At 49.2% G+C, this 24,472-nt stretch overlaps 1 protein-coding gene across 11 annotated transcripts in view; it reads right to left on the bottom strand.

The window, feature by feature from the left end:
• ZNF618 (zinc finger protein 618) overlaps positions 1 to 24,472 on the bottom strand; it is a 171,384-nt gene that overhangs the window by 71,176 nt on the left and 75,736 nt on the right. For all 11 annotated transcript variants that reach the window (XM_012768852.3, XM_076008970.1, XM_076008969.1 and 8 more), the window contains exon 2: positions 8,452 to 8,495. In XM_012768852.3, coding sequence (XP_012624306.2) covers positions 8,452 to 8,495 — 44 coding nt within the window. The remainder of the gene's footprint in view (positions 1 to 8,451; positions 8,496 to 24,472) is intronic.

Genomic DNA, 24,472 nt, shown 5'->3' with positions numbered 1-24,472 from the left:
TAGAAAGTTCCCCGTATTTGGCAACAAGGACAGTGACCACAACGGGGGAAAGCTGGCTGCCTCACGCTAGCCTGGGAGGGCCGGGGCAGAGAATGTGGAATGACACTCAGTGCCACCAACGCCGGAACGAGGCCTGCGTCTGCACCTACCGTTCTGCCCAAGCTTCCCGTCCTCACACCGTCCCCCGTTCGTTCCTCAAGAACCCTCAAAATTATCTACGCTTCCATTTCTGTCATGTATCACTGATCTATTTTAATAAACAGTCAAGCAGAAAAGATGAGATTAATAGACTAAAACTATTAACCTATTAAACAACTCTTAACAGTCTAGAAATTCAAAATACCCTGCAATGCATAAATATATCATTAGTTTGAGATAATTCTTAGGCACTTAATTTTCGTCAGTGTGCGGTGTCAGTCAGCGCTGGGTGATATTGTAGTTCAGAAAGATAGCACGGGGGGTTAAATATTAAGAGTAAACTTCCTGGTTAATTTAAACCTAGGACGGGGAAAGGCAAGAGTCTTGAGCAACCCTGTTGAGTCGCAAACTCCAAAATTTAGCAAGCTGGGGCTCTCCCGTTAAAACTGGAAACTTCTCTGTGGGTGCAGTGGCACACGGAAGGTTGGCTCAGGTCGTCAAAAAGAAGAACCTTGAAGAGCATTTTACGTAGACACCCTGCCTTTGTGTTCCAACGGGTCGGGCAGGGGCACAATTCTGATCGTTAGCAACGTGCACTGCTCTCTGCAAAGCCCCCTTGCCATGTCTCCACAGCTATGGGGACCCTGCAGACCTGGGAACTCTCACCCAGATAGAATCCCCCAAGAGGCAGGTGGGGAGTGGAGGCCACCAAGGCGCCCATGCCCCCCGTCCTGCAGAGACCCTCCCTCCAGGGCACACGGGGGCCCCACAAAGACCCAGGAGGGCAGGGAGCTCAGCCAGTGAGGAGTGAGGCCACCCCTAAGCCCTCGCGCTGGACGTGTGAGCAGGGGACAAAGACACTCCTTCTGTCCCCCATCGTTCCCTGCCAAGGCTGTGACTCGCAACTATCCCTTTCTCTCATGCCCTGAGGCCCGACTCCTCTGGCCGTTTTCTCCTAGGAACAAAAGGACCGAGAAGCTCCGCAGTGGGAATGCAACCCCTCCACCTTCCTACCCACGTCGCCAGCTGATGCTCTGCGTGCCCAGCTGCTGACAAAGCATTGCCGTCCCTCCACGGCGCTGTCCCTGTCCTGGCATTCCAAGTGACTTCCTCCCTTCCACACTCCACCCTGCAGTCCTAGGACCCGCGGTGACAGCCAGTCAGCTCTGTCCATGACACCCTGGGGTGGAAACTCAGCCTGGCTTTACTCACTGCCTGGAGCCACGCTGCCCTTGGACGCACACACGAGACTCTCCCAACTACACGGCCCGGTCCTCGAGGGGTGTCTGGGGATGACAAAGTAGATGCAGGGACCATTGCCAGGCTTCCCAACCTGCCACACCTCCCTCTCCTCACGTGCGCACTGGGATGTTAATATTCCCCACCACGGACGGGGTGACTTGGAAGATGAAAGGACAGATGTCTGAACGGCCCCAGCATGATGCCAAACACATAGTAGGGACTCAGTAAACAGCAGTTCTTTTCTCTTGTCGCTGCTGAACACTGGCCAGATGAAATGTGAGAAGTTCGGCAAAACTGTGAAAAAGAGGAGGTCTCAGGCCATCGGTGGAGCACTCACACATGGAAGGAGAGGAGCAATGTTTAGCCCTTCTGAAAATAAACGAGTGGTGGGCAAGGCCACCCTCCCCGCAGCAGCGAGGAGGAGAGACGGGAGACATTTGCCACAGCCAAGCCCGCTGCAGGAGGGACAGGCGGGAAGGAGCCGGAAGGTGGTCTGGGTGTCCCCACATTCTTAACCACCTCGCTCCGAGCGTGCGGAGTTTCTCTTTCGGTGGCAGCAGCAGACAGATGGTGTGGTCGTGACGGTTTCCCGAGCCGCCTTCTCAGGCCTTCATTTTTAAAAGCCTTAAGAAGCAACCAGGTCAGGGACCATTCCCAAGACTGTGTTTCTTTAGGACGAGGCAAGATTCTGACAGCCACAGGTTCGCAAGAAGAACTTTCTTTACTCTGTTCGAGAGGCCCAGGTGGGAGGCGTGCAGAGCGTGCAGACTGAGCGGGGTTCCCTGGAGACTCTAGGTCCCTTCCCCATGGAAGTGCCTCTCGCAAAAGTCACTTACGGATTTTGATGTGAGCTGCGGTTTGCATTCCTCTGGCTCTCCCCAGAGGACAAACCTAAGATTAAGAACGAATTTTCAAGAATCTGCCCTGTTTACAGAGTCTAGGTTTAACGGTAACTGATTAAGCAGAGTGAACTCTGCCCACCAAGACAGTAACTGGCCCCTTTGCACTAGGCACATGAGCCCCCAGATCAACCTGCAATTTAGGATTTCTGTGGACAAAAATAAACTTTGCTCCAATTTTGGTAGGGCGAGAATATCTCTGGAAATATACTTCTGGAAATCAAATATAAACCTAGAGTCAAGATAAAGATGCCTCCTGACTAAAATATACCCAGTTCTCAAATGATTCATTCTGCCAATACCATACTGTTCACTGATTAGCACTGGGTGAGTGGCCCTTTTCTGAAATGCTTGGGGCCAGAAGGGTTTCAGATTTGAGAATATTTACATTATACTTACCAGTTTGGCATCCCTAATTCCAAAATCTAAAATCTGAAACCCTCCAGTGGGCATTTCCTTTGAGTATCACATTGCTGCTCTGAAAGTTTCAGATTTTGGAGCATTTCAGATTTCAGATTTCCGGATTAAGAATACTCAAGCTGTACTACTGTGGAATTTTGTGCAAATGAAATCAATTTGTTTAGAGCTGCTTTTATTTTACTGCTGAAAATCAAAATGTTAAACAAGAAGGTATTATTAAAGAATAATACATAGCTGCACACCTGTGATTATCTGATAAAATGGTGCAGCAGGGAAAACCCAAGCTTAAAGGGTAAGACCCAGCTAGGTCCAAAGCCATTTTACTATACAGGTGACCTGGGACAAGTCACTTCCTCGATTTCCTCTAAGAGAGAGAGAAATACCAGTCACCACCTCTGTGGGCTACAGGAGATCTAATGAGACACAGGACACAACAAGTGGGTTGCATTGGCCCTCGACAAATACGGGCTCATCCGCACTCTCCCCGCTCCCTCCAGTCCCCCCTCCGATGTCCACCCTCTTCGAGGAATCAATCACCCCACTGTTATTGCCCCCAACTGGAACCCCGCATGGTGGTGACAAAAATGAACGTTTACTGAACACCTACTGTGGGCCAGGCGCTGTGCTAAGGGCATGTATGTTATTATTCCACTGAATCTTCACTGGCAACACGGTGAAGGAGATACCAGTATCAACATACTCCCCAGCGTACAGATGAGGAAACTGAACCGCAGGAAGTCGGGTAAGGTCGGACAACAAGGCAGTGGACAGGCCAGAATCTGAATCCAGCCGGTCTGAGCTCTTCATCTCTGCGCTAGGCTGCCAGGCCCAGAACAGGGCTGAGGAGGGGGCCAGGAAGATGCCCGGCACACCAGACAGGGAATGTGGGGCGGGGCACGGAGAGTGGGGACCACAGGAGTATGGATGCTCCACTCCAGGGCCACCCCAGGACCAAGCAGGAGGCTGTACAGTCTGGGATGCAGGCTTCACACCACTGTCTGCTGGACTGGAGTCCTCAAGCTTGAGAAAAGTGACCATTCAGAAAGTCACTGCTAAGCCTGCTTTCTAAGGTCCTATCTGTCCACAACCCTCAGAACCATCTCTTGTAACATCCAACCCCCCACCCCCACCGCCATTGCTCATTCTCCTACTGGCAGCCACAATGATCCTTTTAAAAGCAAATCATGTCGTGTCATTTCTCTGCTTAAACTCCCCAGTGGCTCCTGATCTCACACAGAGTGAGGGCCAAAGTCCTGATAACGGTCTCTAATGGCCGACGTGGCCACACCGGCCTCCTGACTGCTGCCCCAGCTCCAGGGCCTTTGCACCTGCTGATCTCTCTGCCTGGGACGTGTCTCCCCCAAATGGCCCCTGAGCTCCTTGTTCAGGAGTCGCCTTCCCAACGATGCCTTTCCTGACCACTCAAATTACCCTCTCCAGCCCTCCCCATCTCCTGCTCAGCTTCTCCTCCCATAGAATTCGTTACCATCTAACAAGCATGTATTTTAAGCTTTTATTACGACTGTACCACTCCAACTGGAACATCAGCTCTATAAAGGCAGGGATTTCTGTTTTGTTTACTGCTGTATCTCCAGCACCTAGGACAGTGCCCAGCACTTAGTAGGCACTCAGTAAATATTTGTGGAATGAATGAATGAGACTTGGCTTTATCATCTTCTCCCCGACCCAACCTCCCTGTCTAAAAGATTCTGGTCACTTCCTAGGTAAAGAGTTTGTACAACAAAGAAATGAGTCCTTAAACTATTCTATACCCGGTTTCCTTGTTTCCAAAAGGAGAGGGTTGGACTAGATTATCTACAGAGTCCTTCCAGCTCAGAAAACCTTCAGCAGACAAAAACAGGCATCATTCTTCATTACTGCAAGCCCATAACTGCATTTACTTAATTATAAAAACTGTGTTTCCTGTAGAACGCACAGTTAAGGCCCTACAGCCCCCAAACCCTTGGAATAAGTGAGGCTCGGCTGCAGTCGTGCTACGTGGATTTGTAGCCTGCGCACCAGGTCAGGATTAACCTCAAGTGCTGGGATCACTGCTCTTATAAAATCCACCCAGGTTGGGTTACAAGGAAGTAAACCAAACCACATTCGACATTCGGTTGTTCCTTAAATCAGAAACACCACCTCTCCTTGTCCCCCTCAATTTAACACTAATTCCTTAGCAGCCCATGCTGTTGATGTTGGGGTTTAGCCAGAGGCCCTCTGGAGAAATAACAAAATTACGTGTTCCAGGCCAAGAGGAAGGCGCTGGGATGAAAGCAGACCCTGGTGCAGTAACAGAGTGTCCCCGGGCAGAGCTGGGGGTGAGGCCCATGTCAGGGTTGGGGGTCCTTCAAGGTCATTCCTGCCTAGGGCTAGGGAGCCTAATTCTGTCTTTGGGGAAATGTTAGGGCCTTCATTTCTCCCTCTGTAACAGGGACTAAATGAGCAAAGCATCTACCCTTCCAAACCCCACCTGGCCAGGGGCAAATTCACCAGTGGTTATGGGTAAGGCTGCTCACGTTGTCTTAATGTTTAATGCACAATTCACTTCTCAGAATGAACATCCCGTCACTGTAAAGTGATATTATGTTGGGCTTTCAAAGGATGAGTTTGAAACACAGAACTAGTATCAACCTGCCTGTGAGCTCCACCAGAGTCCTGCCTTCTTGACAGGCTCCCAGCTGACCACATGGTCCCCGGCCCCAAACGGGCTCCTGTAACATGCACCAACGGATCTATTTCCACCAAGCAGCAGGAGGGCGCAGTGGCTGAGAGCACAAGCCACAGAAGTCAGAGCTGGGTGGGCACCCTGGCTCTGCTGCTTACTTCCGGCTAGGCAGCCTTAGGCTCATGACCCTCTCTGTGCCTTGGCTTCCCTGTCTGTGAAGTGGGAATAACAACAGTACCTCCTTGTGGGGTTGTTATAAAGATTGCATACAACTGATAAATATTAATACACACAAATCACTTAGCTCAGAGCCTGACAAGGAAGTGCTGACTAAATGGTAGCTATTATTATTAGAAAGTTTGTCTTTACATCTCAAGTCACACATGACCCTGAGGTTTGGGCCGGCCCTCCCTGGTGCATATTCTGGTACCAACACCGGGGCTCAGTCACTGAGCATGCATGCCGGAGAGCCTAGGCCAGCCAGGGAGAGGAATCGATGGCACACATGCCACCCACCCCTTACCCTGACCAGGAAGGCATCTCTAATCAACCTCAGCACTCTTCTCCCACTGACTGCAGCCTTATGCTGATAATACTCAATTTGGAGCTTCAGGCAGCCACGACCACCATAGGGAAACCTGCCTGCTGTCCTCTGGCTACGATCGCCAGGCGGAGATGCAGGTGAGGGAGAGATCCGTGCATGGGAGAGTGAAAGAAGGAACCACATCCCCACGAAAGTGATGAGGGGTGGCTGGAACTTTGCAGACCCAACACTTAGAACGGTGCGTGCCAAGCAGAAGACCCTCAAATGTCTGCTGGATGAATAAATTAGCATTGAATCCATCTGACCCATAGCACACAGCACTGGGCTGCCACAGCAGGTGCTCGGTAAACGTGGAAGGAAGGTGGGAGAGGCTGCGGGACCTCACTGGGGCACAGCATCTCTTGAGTGAAGAAGGAAGTGGCTTTGGTAGGTTCAAGGCCTGACGTAGCCACTCACTCATCACGTGACCCTGAGCACAGCCCTTCCTCCCAAAGGCCTCGATCTCCCCACTGTACAATGAGAGGGTGAACTAGACAAACCCCAAGGCCCCTTCCAGTCCTAATGTTCTGATCCAAGCAATGCTTCCCGACACCACCAGTCTGAGGACCGCCACAGCCTCATACACAGTTCTTACAGAGAATTCCACTACCAGGGGCCCAAGAGAAAAATGCAAGAGGCTGGGCAGCTGCCAGCCACGGGGGTCACTGCCAATACCCACAGGCCCACGGCCACCGTCTCACCTCCGTCTGGGCTCTTCCCGCTCCATCCCAGCCCACACTCCCTGCCCCTCCATCACTCCACACCTGCCCTCTCATCCAGCGCACCCATCCCGTGGACATGTGCAGCCTGCCTGCTAGGGGCCCGGCCCACAGCAGCCAACGAGACAGACAAGGTCCCGCCCTATGGAGTGGGCACTCCAAGGGGGACAGGGAAAAAGGTACAGAAATAAATGGAATCATGAAACAGCACAAACAGGCTAGAAAGGCCACCGGCCACAGACTGGGGTGGTGGGTCCCCTGAACAGGGAGTCGGGGAAAGCTCCTCCAAGGGGATGACTGAATCTTGACCCAAAAGACGACAGGGCACTAATCACAGGAAAACCAGAGAAAGAACATTCCAGGCACAGGGAACAGCAGCTGCAAAGGCTCTCAGGCAGGAGCTAGGGTAGACCGGGGGCTGGCAAACAACAGTCATTTACAGACATATTTATGCATCACCTATGGCTATTTCAGCAGCACACTGGCTGAGCTGAGGAACTGCCACAGAGACCGTATGGCTGCAAAGCATAAAATATTTGCCAGGCCTTACAGGGTCTCAGGGACCTCCAGCCTGGTGCCATGGCCTGCGTCCCACCTGCCTCCAAACCACTCGACAAATGGCTGACGGGTTCTTCCTGAAACACAAAGCCATGCACGTGACTCTTCTGTTCAAGGAACTTCAACACCTCTTCATAGTTTCCCAAAGTGTGCTCCAAGGAACACTCGCTCAATGGAATGAACGTCAATAAAAGGGTCCCAAGGTTAAGAAGGATGAGAAGCATGACATTCTCATCTCCCTCTTCGATGTTCTCAAGCGTGCACATTAGTACATTAAAAGTCCCATGGCAAAGGGACCTGTTTGACTTTGTTTAACCCACTGTCCTCTGAACTTATTCGGCCACAGAAAGAATCCTTTTCCTTCCCCAGCCCCCCAAAGCTATTAACATTTTAAAGAGCTAGTGTTCCATAAGCTAAAGGGCAAATTCTTGTGCTTGGCATTTGTAATGTCACCCTCAACCCTAATAGGTGACCCCTAGGGCCTATTCCAGATTTTATGTACATGCTCTGGGGAGTCATCTCTCACGCCTGTCCTTTGCCTTCTTCCCACCTCCAATGCCCCACATAAGGGTCACGAGGCCACTCCAGCTCTGCTCCACCCAATGGAACAGCAGCAGCAGCATCAGTGCTAACATTTACCAAGTACCCACTTGTGCCACCTGTGATGACATCCTATCTGGTATCTCTTTCATCCGTTTTGGTAACAACAGCCCAGCTTTCCTGCGGGGACCTCCCCTCTCCCATCTCACGCCAGCTCCAAGGGTGAGGACAGTCCCCTGGTCTGGCTAATCAGAGTATCCCATCCCCTGCTCTGGAGTGACTGTTTCCAGGAGAGGAGCTCACAACCCAAGCACATGGACCAGTGAATTCCAGGCAAGGATGGGACTGGCTCCCTCTGGAGTTCACCATGTGGCAGCCCAGCTGAAATTCAAGCCCAGGTCTTCCTGCCTTCCCCCCAAATTGCCTTCTCCCAACTTGAACAGCCAATGGCCAGTTCAGAAGTGAGTCATCCTTGGACTCTGGTCACAGGCACCTACACAGTGCACATGGAAAACACTGCCCACGACTTCACATCCCCAGGGGAAGTGTGGACACTTCTCAGCAAAGAGCACTGGCCTGGCCCATTCGTCCTTTCAGGTGGAAGGTGAGGACCAGAGAGTGGTGGCTGCTAGTCGTGAAGACCTGGGATGGGAAGGGGGACACAAGCTGGGGTGGGAGGTGTACCTGCTTGCAGTGCTTTTCCTTCCAGCTGCACTGGCTCCGTCAGCCTGCAAAAGAAACCCAAAACACCTGCATCAGCCAAGGCAGAGGACGCACAGATTCCACCCGCTGCCACCCCACCACACTCCTGCTGAACACCAACCTTCAGACAGAGGGGTGGGTCGCCCACAGCCCCCTGCCCCATGCCTCCAGGCTGGAAAAACCTGCCCCCAGTGGTAAGAGGGAGTCAGGACACCTCCCCCAACCCCATTTGCTTGGCTCTTTAAATCCGGCTGATCACCCACTGCCAACACAAACCCAGCAACCACAGAGCCCTAGGGACTCAGTGAAAAGTAAGTAACCAGCTAAATCTGAGATTGAATTGCACCATTTTTATTTTCAGCTGGGATTTCCAATAAAACAGTAGCTGCAGATTTATTCCTACCAACCGGAGGGGAAAAATCCTATTATGTTAAAATATTCTGTCCCCCAACCCTATGAGCAGGGGAAGGCAAGAGAGAGCTGGGTCTTAATCTCTTTTATTTGGCCATGGGGGGAGGGGGAGAGAAGGCTGACCAAATGAAATTTCCAGAAATCATAAAATTCTGGTTCAGATGAAGAGACTGAGGTCCTGAGTGCCGGGGGAGCAGCCTGAAGTCTCATGAAAAGAAACACCTGGGGTCCTGGCTTGTGGGCCGGTATCAGGGGGACCTCGGTGCAGAGGCCAAAGGAAGCCACAGTCACAGGAGCAATGCCTAGATCCCCCCCCCACCACTGGCTGAAGATGCGTTCCCCTAGCTTTGTCCAAACATTTATAGTAAGAATCATAGGATAATGGGGGTCTGACAGGCAGGTGCACGTGTGTTTCCAAATACAGAGTTCTTCCAGTTTTAGAAAGGCAATGTATTACATATGTCCTATATTTTGAAACAACCCTGGTGGGGATTGCGGAACCTCCGGTAATCAAGCGCTTTGATAGTCTGTGGCGAGAGGCGTGCCCAGGTAACCCCACTTGGGATAAACGACAACAGTCTCCCTGCAGGTCAAGTTCGGCTGACTCCTCAAGTTACGAAACATCTTTCGGTTTTCACACCTTTCAAATTTCAGGATTTCTAATGAAGGACTGAGGATCTAAAATAAAAACAGCAGCTAGCTACCTTTTGATGAGTGCTTACGAGAAGTTGCAAACTGGCAAAATCAGATGGCAGGCTTTGATTCGAACAAATCGGCAACATGGGAAAATAAAAGGATCGTGCCACAAAAAGGCAAGGTTTCCAGCTTCTCTTAAAACATTGGATAACCCAGTGACACCCAGTCACACATGGTGACAGGCAGCTAGAGCTGACACACCTGGTTCTCCAAAGTCCACACCTCTCCCTCTCGCCTTACGCTCAGCACCTGTTTTGCCCCTATGGGTATCCATACATGCTCACCCAGAGAACGTCCCATCAGCCATGAGTGGAGGGACATTAATGCCTTGTCTTATTTAATCCTTCCCATAGGTCCCCCCCACACACACACACAATATCCCCATTTTACAGATTAAGAACACTGAAGGTCAAAGAACTTAAGTTATTTATGCAAAGTCCCACCGTTGCCAGCTGTGGTCTGGGTCACTCCAAAGCCCACCTTCCTCAGCTCTGGAATATCTTATCTCCTGCTCACATTCAGGAGAGCCAATCGGGAAACGGGGTGACACCACACGGTCCCCCATGCCCACACGAGGGGAATGGAAAGGTTAAAGACAAATAAGGAGGGAGAAATGTGAAGCCTGGGAGGGAGAAATTAATGGGATGCCGATGTATTATTTCAACGGGAAACTAGAAAGCAGAAAACAGTTTGCATATCATCTCACTGAGAGGCAAAGAACAGCCCAACTGCAGCCTTCCCGACATCTTGCATTCCTGAAAACCAGGCAAAGCGAACGGGCAGAAGTTGTTCTCATGTTCGCATCACAAGCAGAAGTGGTGGGGGTGGAAATTCTGCTGCCCCAGAGAGCTTTAAAAAAATCGCAAAATCCCAAATGATCTCTCCACCTTCCAGACTTAATTCTGGGTGTGTATTTTTAGCATTTCGTACACACTTTTTAAGTTGTCTTTTTTGTCCTTTTCCTTCACCATTTCACACAGAGTTGACCAGCTCAAGTGCAGCGAACATGTGACAGAGTGGGGGAAAGATCCCCCGTTTTCAGCACACCTGATAATCTCCACCTTTGTTTCTCTTTTTCAAGTGGGTGATACTTCAGCTTTGTATCACTGGTAGCTGCACCCCTTTCTGTTTTCCACTCATTTTCATAAAACAAAGACAAAATGCTAAAAATATCCGAAGAGTTACAGACACAAATCCCTTTGCAGAGCCTAGGGTGGTGGCTGGGGTACTGGGGGTGACGGGAGGAAGGTGCTCTACCTGGGCAGATGTGGGATGCTCTGGGCGGATGAGGGTGTCTCACTGGGTATTGACGGACGACTCAGTGGGAAATGCTCGGAACACACCTGTCAGTGTCACAGCACAGGCACTCATGGTGTCTTATGACAGGGCCAAAGCCCAAAGTGCTGGGACCAACTCCCAGGGCAGAGACCCCCATGACACCAGGCTGGCTTGGTCTGTGTCCCCACAAATATATTAGAGCCATCTCCTCGGTGTGAATTAAACCGAACCTCTGATGTCGCCACTTTGCAGGGCCAAGAGGGTCTAATATCATCCATTTTGTACGATTCAACCTAAACCACAAACTCACCCTTTCCTGGTGTAAGCTGACCTCATTCTCAACTTGAACCTCAGCTTAAGAGCACAGGGTTTAGGTCAGACAGTCTGAGTTCGAGTCCTGGATTTGCTGTTTTCTAGCTGTGTGAACTTCAGCAAGTCATCTGTATTCCTAAGGCCTCAGTTTCCTCATCTACAAAACGGCCAGACGTAAATCCTAGGACCTACCTCACCGGACTGGGGGGAGTCTTGAACATGACAACTTAAATAAGGTGACTTATGCAAAAGTACTTAGTGATTATTATAATTATTACAGCCAAGCCCACACTAACAACCCTAGATATGGTTATAGAGGCCACCATTTACTAGGTCTAGGAAACTGAGGAACAGAAAAACACAATGACATGTACAAGATTATACAGCAGAGGAACAAGTCGCAGAGCCAGCCTAGAATGGACCTTGGGCCTTCTGCCCCAGAGCCTGCCAAGAATCCCATGCTACAGGCTGGCATCTCACACATGTCCAACAGACCGCCCCGGCCCTGCGATCTTATCTAACGGTCCGGTCAGAATGATGCTGAATACAACCATGTAAGTAAAGTACTAAGCCCATGCCACACGGCAATTGCTTAAGTAGTGGAAACCCCTACCCTAGGTGCTGTTGTACCACTGTCTTCTGTCCCTGGACCGTGTGCTCCTCAAGGATGTAGCTTCTTGCCCTAGCTCTGTCTGGGTCTCCTCTCTCTGGACCTGAGGTTCTCCATAGGCAAAATGGGGTTGGGGACAGGGGGTTAAGTCAGATCATCTGTCCCCTCCCATCTATCTCTGTCCCAGTGTTGGGCTGACCCCAAACTTAACCAGACCATTTTATGGCCAATGAAATAAGGAGGGCCCAAGGGAGACCCTCCTTCTACTCCTACACAGCTGCAGTGAAGGTATCCAAGCCCTCCAGCCCCCCACAAGGGTACCCGCCCCCCTTTTCCAGCCCCACCCGTTCCTCATTCACCAGCTTCCCCTCAGGACCTGGGCGAGGCTATTTTTGGTTTCATTTGACCCTCCTCTTCCCTCCCAAATGAATGTGAAGTTGTTCCTTTCCATTCTCTTATTAAGGGTTTTCTTGGAAAGAAAATATTATTCCAAACCCAGAAATTTTATTTCTAAATTTGTGCAAATGTAAGTTGTAAGACATTAGCTGCATTTCACATTTTGTGCAAATGGCAGAAACAGGCAATTCGTGTGCTCCAGGATGGGGGCTGGCCAACGATTTCGATAAAATAAACCCTTTTTTAATTTAAATGCTAATGCACTGAATTAAAATTTAATAACTGAGGAAATTGAAAAGCCGAGCAGGAATATTGGAAATAAATCCAAGCAGAAACAGCTGAAATTAAAAATTCTAGAGAGTGGGAGGATAGCAGCTAAGCTGTCTTATATGATTACATTTTTTTTTTTTTTCAGAATGAAGCAAAAAAAAAAAAAAATCCTATCTCTCGCTGGCTCTAGGGCAGTAAATCCACAGTGCTGTGATTTATTGCTCAATTTTCCTGAGGGAAAAAGGCTTTCTTTCATGCTGAAATATTTCATAAATTTCAAGCCAGCATAAATTCTTAATTTAAAAGTTATGGAGGTCACATTTAGTGCACTGGTACGGTTCCAAAATCTTAAAGGAATAGCAGCGACCAAAAAAAAAAAAAAGGCAAAAAGGTGGGGTGGAATTTGCTCTTTTCTTTTTTTCCTTTTTCTCATTTTGGTTTTAATTCACAAGTTGAAATTTCATTATTAAAGATTCCTCCTGGATGGGTAGAAAACCCAAGCGCATGGGGGAACCGGTGTGTGTTTGGAAACGTGCTGCAAAAGATGAAGAGATAAAGATTTAATTCAATTATAAAAAGGCATTTTTTTTTTTAAAAAAAGCCACTTGAGGAATTTCTGGTAAAAATTTCCTCCCTTCATTGCCTGGGAAGGGGTGAGGGTGGGGGAGGGTGGCCAATGTAATTGCTTCTCTTAGATCTCCAATCTTTTGTGCACACTGATATATTCATTTGTTATACAGCTGTTCAGCGGCGGAAAGAATGCTGGGGCGCCCATAATTCTAAGCAAATCAATCAAAAATTAATGATTTGTCATGCTTGCACAATGGAGGAAAAACAGCTCCTTGGGTCCTAGCTGCCTGATCTCGCAGAATGAAATGCCTTTCTTAGATAAGAGCCGAGCCAGAGGCTCAGGGAGGCTGAGGTGCCGCCACACATGTGGGGGCTAAGGGGGCCCCCCAGCTCTGGGAGGACGGAGGGGGCCACCATCTTGGAGGGGGCATTTCCAAGATGGCGCCTCAGCCAGTCCAAGCCCAGAACGGACCTGCCACAGCACATTTCCGAGGTAGTATAATTAGGATCTTGCCTTTTCCCTCCCCCACTGCAACTCACAAATTTCTTCCTCTCTGGAGAATTGAATGGCTCCTCCCTCCCCCCCCACTAGATTTAATTTGTCCCTGTTCATTGTTCTACCAACATGGCTAACACAGAGCCATCGGTGCCTCCCACCAACAATATGGGACTGGGACCACAGCTCCTGGAGTGACTGTCACCACCCAGGCAGGCTGTGCACTGTCCCCCGCCCTGGGCAAAGACCACATCCCTATCTGACCATGTCTCCTGCACCCAGCTCAGGGTCTGGCAAGGGGCAAATATTCAGCAAAGACGGTTGAATCTGTTAATTTTATGATTATTTCTCAGGAAATACTGATAATGAGGTTGCTTAGATGAATGATGAATGCTCTTGGCAATTATACTTGTATGAAATGTATTTATTGGTCTTAAAAAATCAATCGCTGCTTTATTCACTCAGCAGGTATTTCTTGAAAGCCTACTATGTGTCAAGCACTGTGCTGGGCTCTGGGTGCACAGCCTCAAATCCACTGGGGGCAATGAAGGGGAAGCATGAACGTGAACCCGGAGAGAAAAGGGAAGTTCTCTGTGGGCTCAAATGCCTTTTGAAGTCTTATTAGTTTACGAATTCTTACCAATTCATTTGACTGTTATATTCACAAGTACCAAATGCATATTACACCAAAAGACATGTATCTTCCATATATATGTATGCTAATCCAAATATAAAAATTGTTTTTAGTGACCAACTGGTACAACTAACCCTGCAGGAAGATGTGCAACCTCAGCGGTGGGGGCAACAAAGTGCGTCCAACCTGGAGGCCCGCAGGAGGCACCGTCCCCAAACACGTGTGAAGGTCAGTGGGTATGAAACAACTCAAGCTTCATTCGTAGCTCTTTTCCCCTTCCAACAGCCAGTGGATCCCTAAAATTCAGCGTCTAACTTTGTGTAACCTGGACACACAAGATTCAAGTAAGGAGATGTCACTGGCTCATGCAACACAGATTCATGGAGCTCCTTCTATGAACTGAGCCAGGCACTGTTCTAGGCAGTTGGGATACACATTCAACTGGGGGGAGACGGTAACAGTAGGGGTGATAAAAAGTTAAAACATACAGCATGCTTGAAGTGGCCAGTTCTATGGGAGTGGTGGGACAGAGAAGGACAGGGGTGGTCAGGCACGCTGGGGACAAGGGAGGAGCCGCAGGTTGCAGTTTTAAATAGGGTGGCCAGGGCAGGCACCAGTGGGAGAACACTGGGGGGTGAGAGAGCTGGCCCTGTGGCGTCAGGGGAACAGTGAACAATCAGGGCCAAGCCCTCCGGGCAGGAGCGAACGGCAAGCATGCTAGTGTATCTGGGGTGGGGTGAGTGAGGACCAGAGGAGTAGTAGTAAGAGGTCGGCTTGTGCAGGGCCCGGCGGGCAGCTGAACAGCCTTGGCTTTTCCTCTGGGGAGCCACTGGAACATTTCGGCAAAGTGACATAATTTGACTTCCATTTTAACAAGATCGTTCTGACTGCTGTGTTGAAAATAGACCGTGAGGCTGAGGTGGAAGCAGGAGGCCAGTCAGGCTACTGCAGCAGTCCAGGAGTGGGGAAGGATGGGGCTCCGAACATACTGGAAGGCAGAACCAACTGGACTTGCCGAAAAAATCGAATGTAGGGTAGGAGAGAAAGAGTCTAGAAGATTCCAAAAATCCTGGGCCTTAGCTCCAAGAAAAACAGAACCACATCACTCCAGTACATGAGAATATTAACTGTGGGCCCAGAACGTTACAGATGGTTCCATGAAGGAGATCCGCCCACAGAGACACTGAAGTCTAGCAGGATCCTTCTATGACCAAGAATTAACCAAGCACCCAAAGGGGCCAACTGACCTGCCCAAGGTCACAGATCTGGCCAGTGGCTTGGCCAGGGCTCACACGTCTTCTCACCCCAAGTCCATGGCCATTTCCTCCACACACCTGCCCTTTGTCTCTGGGACCAAAGAATCAAACCTGGCCCCAAACAATGTGCATGGACTGTTTTCCTATCTAACTGCTGTGCCCCAACTCGGGCACAGGCAGTTCCAGCGCTTATTTACCAGGTGTTCCTGAAAAACACCATTTAAGGGTGACCGAGCCAATGCTGAACAATAGCATTGCAAGTTATAAAGAGGATCCTGTTCCCAGGAAACTGAGTATATGATGAATTCTCTAATTAGACCTTGCCTCTTAGATCGTATTCAGTGATACATTTCTAACACATGGTGTTTGGTATTTAATTTTGTGTTTTCTTTCCCAACTGAACACAGCTACTCAAAGCCACTGACTGCCCTGGGTTCCAGGCATGAGGGGTGGGTAGAGGCTGCCAGAGAAGACCCCTGGGCCAAAAGAACTGCAGCTCACGTGGGTGTGTGCCATTTTTCCATAAACAGTAATAAATTTAGTCCTTAAGGAGGACTGACACTAAGATGAATCAGACATGGCTCCTCATTCATTCACTCCAGTATCACTTATTGCCTAAGTAAGTGCCTACTATGTGCTGGGCCCCAGGAAAGTCACTGGGGAACAAAACAGTGGACAGGACAGGTGGTGACTACTTAGTGACTTCAAGCTATCAATGTATAATTACCAACTGAAACATGTGCTCAAAGAAAAAGGTCCAGGTTCCTGAGCATCTTTGACAGCAGGAACAGACTACAGCACCCTGGAACAGGGAGCACAGAACTCACCCTCAATGGGAGGGACATAAAATCTAGATGCAAGTGAAGCTAACATGGGCTGGGTGCCAGGGAGCAACGCCCACCTTGTGCAGAGCAGCGAGGAGAAGGGTGCCACCTTGCCCAGCTGGGGGACCTGGGCTGCAGAACCTGGCTGGGCTGCAGCCTCCCGGCTTCACCGCTGGAGGGTGGACCAGCCCACCCAACATGCCCAGGCTCACGCAGGGAGTTCCCGACTCGACCCTCAGGCCAGAGCTCACACCTCCATCTCGACTTGGCAGCTTCCAGCTCTGCGGGGGAAGAACAGTGGTTTGATTTCCCTCCCCTGCCTTTTATTTTACTGTGGGCTGGCCACAGTGCTCCATGGAACAGAAATGAGGGACCGTCCCCAAACCAGGTCCAGGCAGCCTCTCTGAGGGAGGCTCCAGAGGCTAAGTTTCCAACTGCAGGGAAAAGCTAGGGGAAATGACCAAGTTCGTCATCCCTCTCGGTTCCAAAGCCCTTCCACCCTCCCCAATAGCCCTTGCTCTCTGAGGTCAGGTGTCAAGACATAAATCAGGCTTCCTCGGCATGAAACCAGCACAGGCCTAGTCTGCTTCCTGCGAGTTTCCAGGTACAGGTGGGTTCTTCTCCTCTCTCTAGTGGGCAGCCATGCAGACGGCATCCAGACCTTGGTACTGTCATCATCATCACTGTCTCTGTCACCATCACCAACAGTCAGGAATCAGCGGGTACCTGTAAGTTAGGCTAAGGGAGGCTTATGGCAGCCCGGGAAGGCATGCACACCCTTAAAGCAACTGCTGGCTGCAGTGCGCGGACTGGCCACAGTAGCCATCCAAGAGGCCACTGTCCTCTTCCAGGGAAGAGAGGATGGCGTCTGGGGAAGGTGGAGGAGGAGAGAGCTATTGGGAGCGGCAAGGATCAACAGGGATAACGTGGGGGAAAACACCCAGCGTGACGCTCAGTGAATGGCACAGGTATTTTTATTGTTGTTGTTGTTGTTTAGAATAAACTGCCGCAGCTGTTGAGAAGCCTCTGCCAGTCTTAGACTGTGTGCAGAGCGCCTGGTCTCCTCCACGCACAGACCGGGCACCTGGGAGGGATGGAAGTAAAAGGAAAACTCACCTGCAAACCTGGGGCCTGGGTCACAAACTTTAAAGAAGGGGGGGATCCTGGATTCAGAGAAGTGGGGAGCAGCTTCCCCTGCTCGGCCACGGGGGCTCCCCAGCCACAACACAGCCTGGTTCCCATCCAGGGCACCAGCGCCACCATGGCTGGGCCCACGTGAGCCCAAAGGGTGCTACGACAGCCTCTGGTTGTTTCACGTGTGTTCATTCTATCCCCCCAGCTGGCCTGGGTCAGAGACGGTTCTAAATTCTGCTTCAAAAAGATGAGGTTTATCCAGGATCAGGCCCAGTGAGGTGTTGTGTTTGGTTTTTTGTTGTTGTTGTTGTTTTTACCTTTTAATATTGAAATCATTTTACATGTACAAAAGAGCTTCTCAGAGATGGTAAGGAACTCCCTATCCCCTTCACTTGCAATCAGGGGCTTCAGGCAGGGGAGTAACAGTCAGAAGCCTGTTTTCAAAAGGGCTGCTGGCAGGGGTGGTAACAGCGGGCACTGAGGCCATGTAAGCGGCTGATGTCAGCCCAGGGAGTGTCAGCTGAGGTCTGAGCTAAGGCAGGGTGAGGCCGGGTCTCCCTCCTGGGGACCAGCAGTCAAAACGCCCTCAGGCTCCAGGACTACACCAGGAAGAAAGAAGCCAGCAGGAAACACAGGGGTGACTATCACTGGGAGTTAGCCCAGGCACAGGCTGTGCCACTTGCTAGTAGGACCTTAGACAAGTGATGACCTCTCAGGACCTTAGTTCCTTTCCCTGTAAAGTGGGGGTGATCCTAGTTGTGAGGGTAAAATGAGAGCAGTCATGCTTGGAGCGGGGCCTTCCCAGCTACGCAGTGCCAGCGAGGATTATGAATTCAGCATAAAGGGCGTCAAATGAGGATAATGTTAATACCAGCAATCCAGGAGCTGCCGGCATCTACCGAGCCCCTCCTGTATGCCAGCCCTGGCTCAGGGCGTGGCCCGCACCATCTCATTTAATGTCCTCAATGACCCAAAGAGGTGGGGACCTCACCAGCTCCCTGTGTCCAGGGGAGCACTCAGAGGCACGCCGAGTGCAGGGACCATCACAGAGAAGTTCAGCCAGAACTCCAACCCACCTGCTCCCAGTCCAAGTCCACAGGTTCAAACCCTCCGCAAGACCTGCCTGCAAGACCAGCAGGGCGAGTGACCTTGGAGAGTGACTTTCCCTGTCTCTCAGAGTGGACACGCTCCTCCAGGTGCATAAATGCTGCTCTGCCTGCTTTCTTTTGAAAAAAAGAAATGCATCTCAGTTCTTCAGAGTCACACAGCTAATCTCTCGATTTACAAAAGAGCAAGTCATGTGACTGGATTCCGCAAAAATTCTCTCTCCAGGTTTATGATTTTACAGAAAACTCCAGGGAAAACCGCCTGGAGCGAGTTAAAACCAGATCAGCCATAAACCATGTCCTGGTACAGCCTCACCAAGCCAAGACTCAGATTACTCATTAAATATGTGATAAATATTCACTTCAGATCAGCAGGAAGTGGGGGCAGGGGGAGTTCACAAAAAAAAAAAAAAAAAAAAAAGAAAAGAAAACTTTTTTGCTCCATGGGGAAGAAAACATTATAAATACAAAGGGTCGCAAACTCCAAATGGGGTGAACTCAAAATTGGGTGACTGGGTTTTAAGTTGCCCTCTTAGGTATTTTTAAGTAAGGCAGCAGGGGAAGAGGCTCCCCTCAGATTTCCTGGAGGGAACCGAAGGCTCAAGCCTCCTTTGCAATGGCCGAGCCCTTCACTAGGAAGGACCAAGAGCGTCAGGCTCCTGGAGACCCACACAAGTCCCAGGCCTTCTCTGACTTGCTGGGAGAGAGATAGTTTCTGGCCCTCCGGGACTGACAGTTTCCGAGAAACCTTCCAACTCTGATATCTGGAGCCAGGCACACCCAGATTCAAATTCTGCCTGGGCCACTAAGCAGCTCTGTGGTCTTGCTCAAGTCACATCACATCTTTGAACCTCAGTTTCCTACCATGTAAAATGGAGATATGCCCCCCCCCAATCACATGGATGCTGGGTGGATGAAATGATAAGAAGTCTGAAACCTCAGCCAGTGCTAACATACTCCACGAGCCACAGATCTGGATGATGTCATTATGATCACACTGATGGTGGTAAGTAAAATTAATACGTTAAAAAAAGAAAAGCCAAACCTATTCTGATCACTCCAACTCAATTTACCTGGTATGGAAGGTCCCCACATAGAAGCTGGAGGCAGATGGGCTGGGTTCAAATCCTGGCACCACCACTTACAATGGGTAATCTCTGTGACTCAGTTTCCTCATCTGTCATGTTGGGATGATAACAGTACTCACCTCACAAGTTACCGGGCTCCAAATCAGTTAATATACATAAAGCTCTCAGAACAATGCCTAGTGCACAGTAACTGCTACATAAATATTCCCTATATAGTTATCTTTTATTACAATGATTTATCAATGTTAGCTATATAATTAATCATTTATTGAAATTCAGGCAAATCCCCTTTTTCCTCTGAGCCTCAGTTTCCCTAGCTATAAATTAGAGAATTTTGGCCAGATGGACTCTCAGGACCCTCTTAATTTAGAAACATGCTGTCTCATTGCCCAGAATACAGTCTACTCTAAGCACCTCCAGGAAGTCTTCCCTAACCACAAGGACAACATCCTAGAGCCCAAGGATGTGCCTGAGCACACCTGAGAACATCACCACTCTTTGCAAACTTGATCCCAACCAAACTGGAGGTTCCATGAGGGTGGCTCGCATTTTTGAGCTCCTCCATGGCTACACAGTATCCAGGGTTAGGGCTTAATAAAGGTCCATTGGCTTAAAACATAAAAGAATTGTAGTGCCAATACTTAGAGAACCATGGTGGTGAATGGGGTCTATGGAATCATCCAGTCCAAGAAGGGCCTATTCTAAGCAATTAGTAGTGGCTGCCTGGGAAAATGTATTAAGAAGGATTTTGGGGCTACATCAAAGCACAGCTAGAAAGAGTGCTGTGATTGATTATTGATGTCTGCAGTGAGTATGGTAAAGTTGGGCATGGTAGCACACATGCCCTCTCCAATCTAGTCCAACACCTTCCTTTTACAGACAGAGACACTGATGTTCCTGAGCCCTAAAGCACTCTTCTTCCCAAGTTCTCCCTTGCAAAAACATTCTTGCACAAAGGAAGAGGCTGTGGCCTTTTAAAATTTAGAGTAAAAAGAGACATCAAAGAAGAGAGAAGACCAGAGACAAAAGATATATATACACAGAAAAAAATATGCTTAAAGCACAGGGCTTACTTTTGTTGCAAAAGAGAAATAATTACAGAAGGGCAAAGTAGATGTTCTAAGAAAGTTTGTTTTTTTTTTTTTTTTTTAAAGAAAGAAAAGTCTGGAACACATGCTCAAAGTAGAAATCTTACAAATTCCTGTTGCAAAATAACTCTTGGTCAGCCAACCACAATCTCTATAAATATATCACAAGATCAACAGCCCAGGCAAATAGGGGGAGGGGGAGAACAACTGCATAAATTTTTTCAAAATCAAAAGTTCCTCTCATAGTTAGATAGGAAGGAGTCACTCATTTTCCTACAAAATGAGAGGCCCAGGAAGAAATTTAACACATCCCAATGGGCGCCTGCTGAGAAATCAAGACAGCCAGACTATTTTGAAATTATTCTACAATTTTGTTTTCTTTGCAAGGGGGAAAGAAAATCTTTGAATTCATTAGGGCAGCCATAAGCTTTCAATGGCTTCCACAGGATTATTCAGGGTAGTAACAGCCAAACACTCTAAGGGGTCTGATTTGGGAATGTCCTTCAGGGCCTGGGCCAGAAAAAACAGAAGTCACTCTAGGTCTTTTAAATAGAGACAATTTAATACAGGGATCTGAGAGTCCAGGTGATGAAACCTGAAAAGCCAAACATGAGACAGAGAGGCAACCAGGGATTCGCCTATGAGGAAGCTTCTGCTACCACCTATAGGCCTGCAAAGATAAATGGGAAGAAATGGTGTGATGAGAAAGTTGGGGCTGTCCAACAAGAGGTAAAATTATGACCAGGGCTGCCCACTGGGCATGGACCACAGCAGGAGGGGGCGGGAGCTACACAGAAAACACCACCAGAGGCAGAGAATGGGGGGGGGGAATACCCCAGGCTTCTCCCTCCTTCACTCATCCCATTCTCCCTGCTGAGCATCCGACCGGCTGAACTGTCTGACGGCCAGAGACCAAGGGCCCCTAGGAAATGCAGTTCCTTGCAGTGCAGAGCACAGCAGGGAAAAGGAGATGTCACTGAGGTCACACCAACAGATCAGCTTGGATGGGAACCTCCAGGAGGGCAGAGGTGCTTGATGACACTGTCCTGCACAGCTAACCAAGGAGTGCACCTGAGTCCAGCTCCCCCATCTGGACTCCAGCTTCCTCATGGGCAAGGGCTGTCTTGTCATGAACTGTATCATCCTCTGCACTGCCTAGCAGAACTGCAGCTCAGAGTTTAAAGGACTCTGAACGCCCAAGAATGGAAGCCTGGCCATCTAGCCCAGTCCCCCAACATGCCAGATGCTTGAGTGGCCCCCCGGCATATTGTATCTCCAGATTTTGCTGAGAACTTATTATTGACAGAATACCCATCAACCAAGAAGACTCCAGCACCCAGAGGACACTCTAGAAGCATCCCTTGCCCAGACCATCCCTTGCCCAGAGCAGAGGCTCTGGGGACCAAAGTCTGCGGACAGCTTGGCTAGGGGAAACCCCTTTCTAGGGCCCTAGAACTTCCCATCATCAAGACCACTCCAGATGTACACTGGAACCTTCTGTTGTTTTCTGAACAGTATTATAAAATGCAGAAGCATTCCTGCCCCACACAGACTCAACCCCGAGAACCTCTTTGTCCTGGTTGTTGCTAACAGCTTGATTTAACTACACTCTGCAAAGAAAGGGCCCTTCCCCTTCCTTCAGGGCTCCACTCCCAGGCCACAGGGGCGACCTCCCTCCCCTGTTTTCTTAAAGCACTTATTGCCTGGGCCATTCAAACGATATTGATCAACCAGCTGGTATACTCAGTCATCTTTTTATGACCTGTCTTCCCAGCTGGACCATCCATCTTCCCCGGGCAGGGGCCATGGCTCTGGACTCCCAGGGCCCACCAGACAGCCCAGCACACAGTGTCTACACTGCATCCTTAAAGGGGAAGACAACTCAGGTTCCCAGAAGCCTGAGTCTGGGGTGAGGTGACAGAATAACATGCCATATCTATCAATGGCCTACGTTTGTTTAGTGACCGGCAGGACTTTTATACCCATTACTTCATTTAATTCTTCACAAGGTAGCACTCAAGGTTTCCATTCCAGAGAGGAGAAAGCAGAGGTTAAGTGACTTTGCCCAAAAGACACATAGTTGCTGGCAGGGCTGAGATTCACACCTATGTCTTCTTCCACGACAAACACCAAGCCCCTTCCTTACCCAAGATCCCACGTCTTGCTTCTCTTTCAACCATCATTTCTACTGTTACCATCCTTATTTCTCCATCACCACTGAACCTACTTCAAAAAAACCCATCACAACACCAATAGCTAGCAAACTTCACAGCCAATGCAGAAGAAGATGGAAAATGCACACATTTAATTCAAACTGGGAAATTACAGAAAACTATATGGCTTCGGTATATGAACGACAGGACTTTCCCATCAATGTACACAGCCTTTTGAGCCAGGAGACCTGTTGTATGGAGGGAAAATAAAGGCCTGGAAGTGGAAGTAACATGCACATCACGTGCCTGAATGCAACTCATAAGCCCCTTTCATGGTGTCAGCCTTATCCCTCCTTTGTTGGGTGCAGCAGGGGGCTCTACAATTGTGGGCACCAAATATGTTCTGCCGGCCGGGCATGCAAAAACTAACATTCCAGCCACCAACTCACGGTTTGGCCCAAAGTCTTTAGACAAGTAAAACGAGTCAGCAGCTACCAACCTCAGCTAATACGGAGGGTGAGGAGGCAGCGCGATGGTCACACTGCCATGTCAACCCTAACCCCGCTGACAACAGGGGTTCCTGTACAAGAATCTCCAAGGCAGCCGTGTGCCCTCAGCTCTCACACCCCCCGGCCACCTGTCTCTCATCTTAACTCGGCACTGCCACAGCCGCCTTACCAACCCCACAGCCCTGGTGATTCCACTTCGGGGAACAAATTCTACAAATGTTGTACAAAAGGAGGAGAACCTTTCATGCGCCTTTCATGTCCACTGCATTATCTGTCATACAAATCTGGGAACGACCAATATGCACAACAGTATAAACACATATCTACTTACAATGCCATCAGAGTGGATGCCCACAAATGGTGCAGAGCTTTGCAAAAAATACGTACTAAACTGAAGTGACAAGAACAGAATCAAAACTATATATATAACTTTATATAAAGTTTATCTAAACAAACAAGTACACACACATGTACATGTACATTACCCCCAAAAGCATCTGCCCTGGATGGCTCGCTAATAGATGGGTTTTTTTCCCTCTTTCCTGCTTAGCTTTCCATTATTACTACTTTTGAGGACAAACCCATTATACTCTGAAATACTCATGCTATACCTCCACATAGGCAGGTATCTGGACAAGGTGATTTCCTGGGGTTCCACCCTAAGTCCAGATTGAAGACCTGTGACTCTACAAAGACCTGCTGCATCTACCATCTGTCCTCAGGACAGGCCTAGGTACACGCTCGGCCAGCAGGAAGTTCAACACTCAGGGCATTCAAGCTCCACCTGGGAGCTGAACAAGACGACCTCAGAATACCTTTAAGCACGGAGATTTTCTCTTTCTAAGGGGCTCTTGGGGGATGTAATCTTTAAGCCTATTGCCTTTTTAATACAGTAGACCCTGGGAGCGGAGCTTTTATACTGTGTGTAGTTGCAACCACAATAGATATATGACTGCTATTATGTATTAAGATACTATTAGGTGCCAGCAACTCTAAAAGGCTCATTAAATGTGTTTGATCTCATCCAACATCCTCATTAACTAGGGATTATTCATCTGCTTTACAACTGGGGAAACTGATGTCCTGAGACGTGACTTGCTGTTTTAGGGAACGGAATTCAATTGAGAACATTTGTAGCTGAGCAGTCCAACCGCACGGCACAGTCTGCAGAG

Source organism: Microcebus murinus, chromosome 12 (genome assembly GCF_040939455.1).
Source record: "Microcebus murinus isolate Inina chromosome 12, M.murinus_Inina_mat1.0, whole genome shotgun sequence".
In the NCBI taxonomy this organism is placed as follows: domain Eukaryota; kingdom Metazoa; phylum Chordata; class Mammalia; order Primates; family Cheirogaleidae; genus Microcebus; species Microcebus murinus.
Note: the sequence above shows the minus strand (reverse complement) of the source record. Positions and strands in the feature narration are given on the sequence as shown.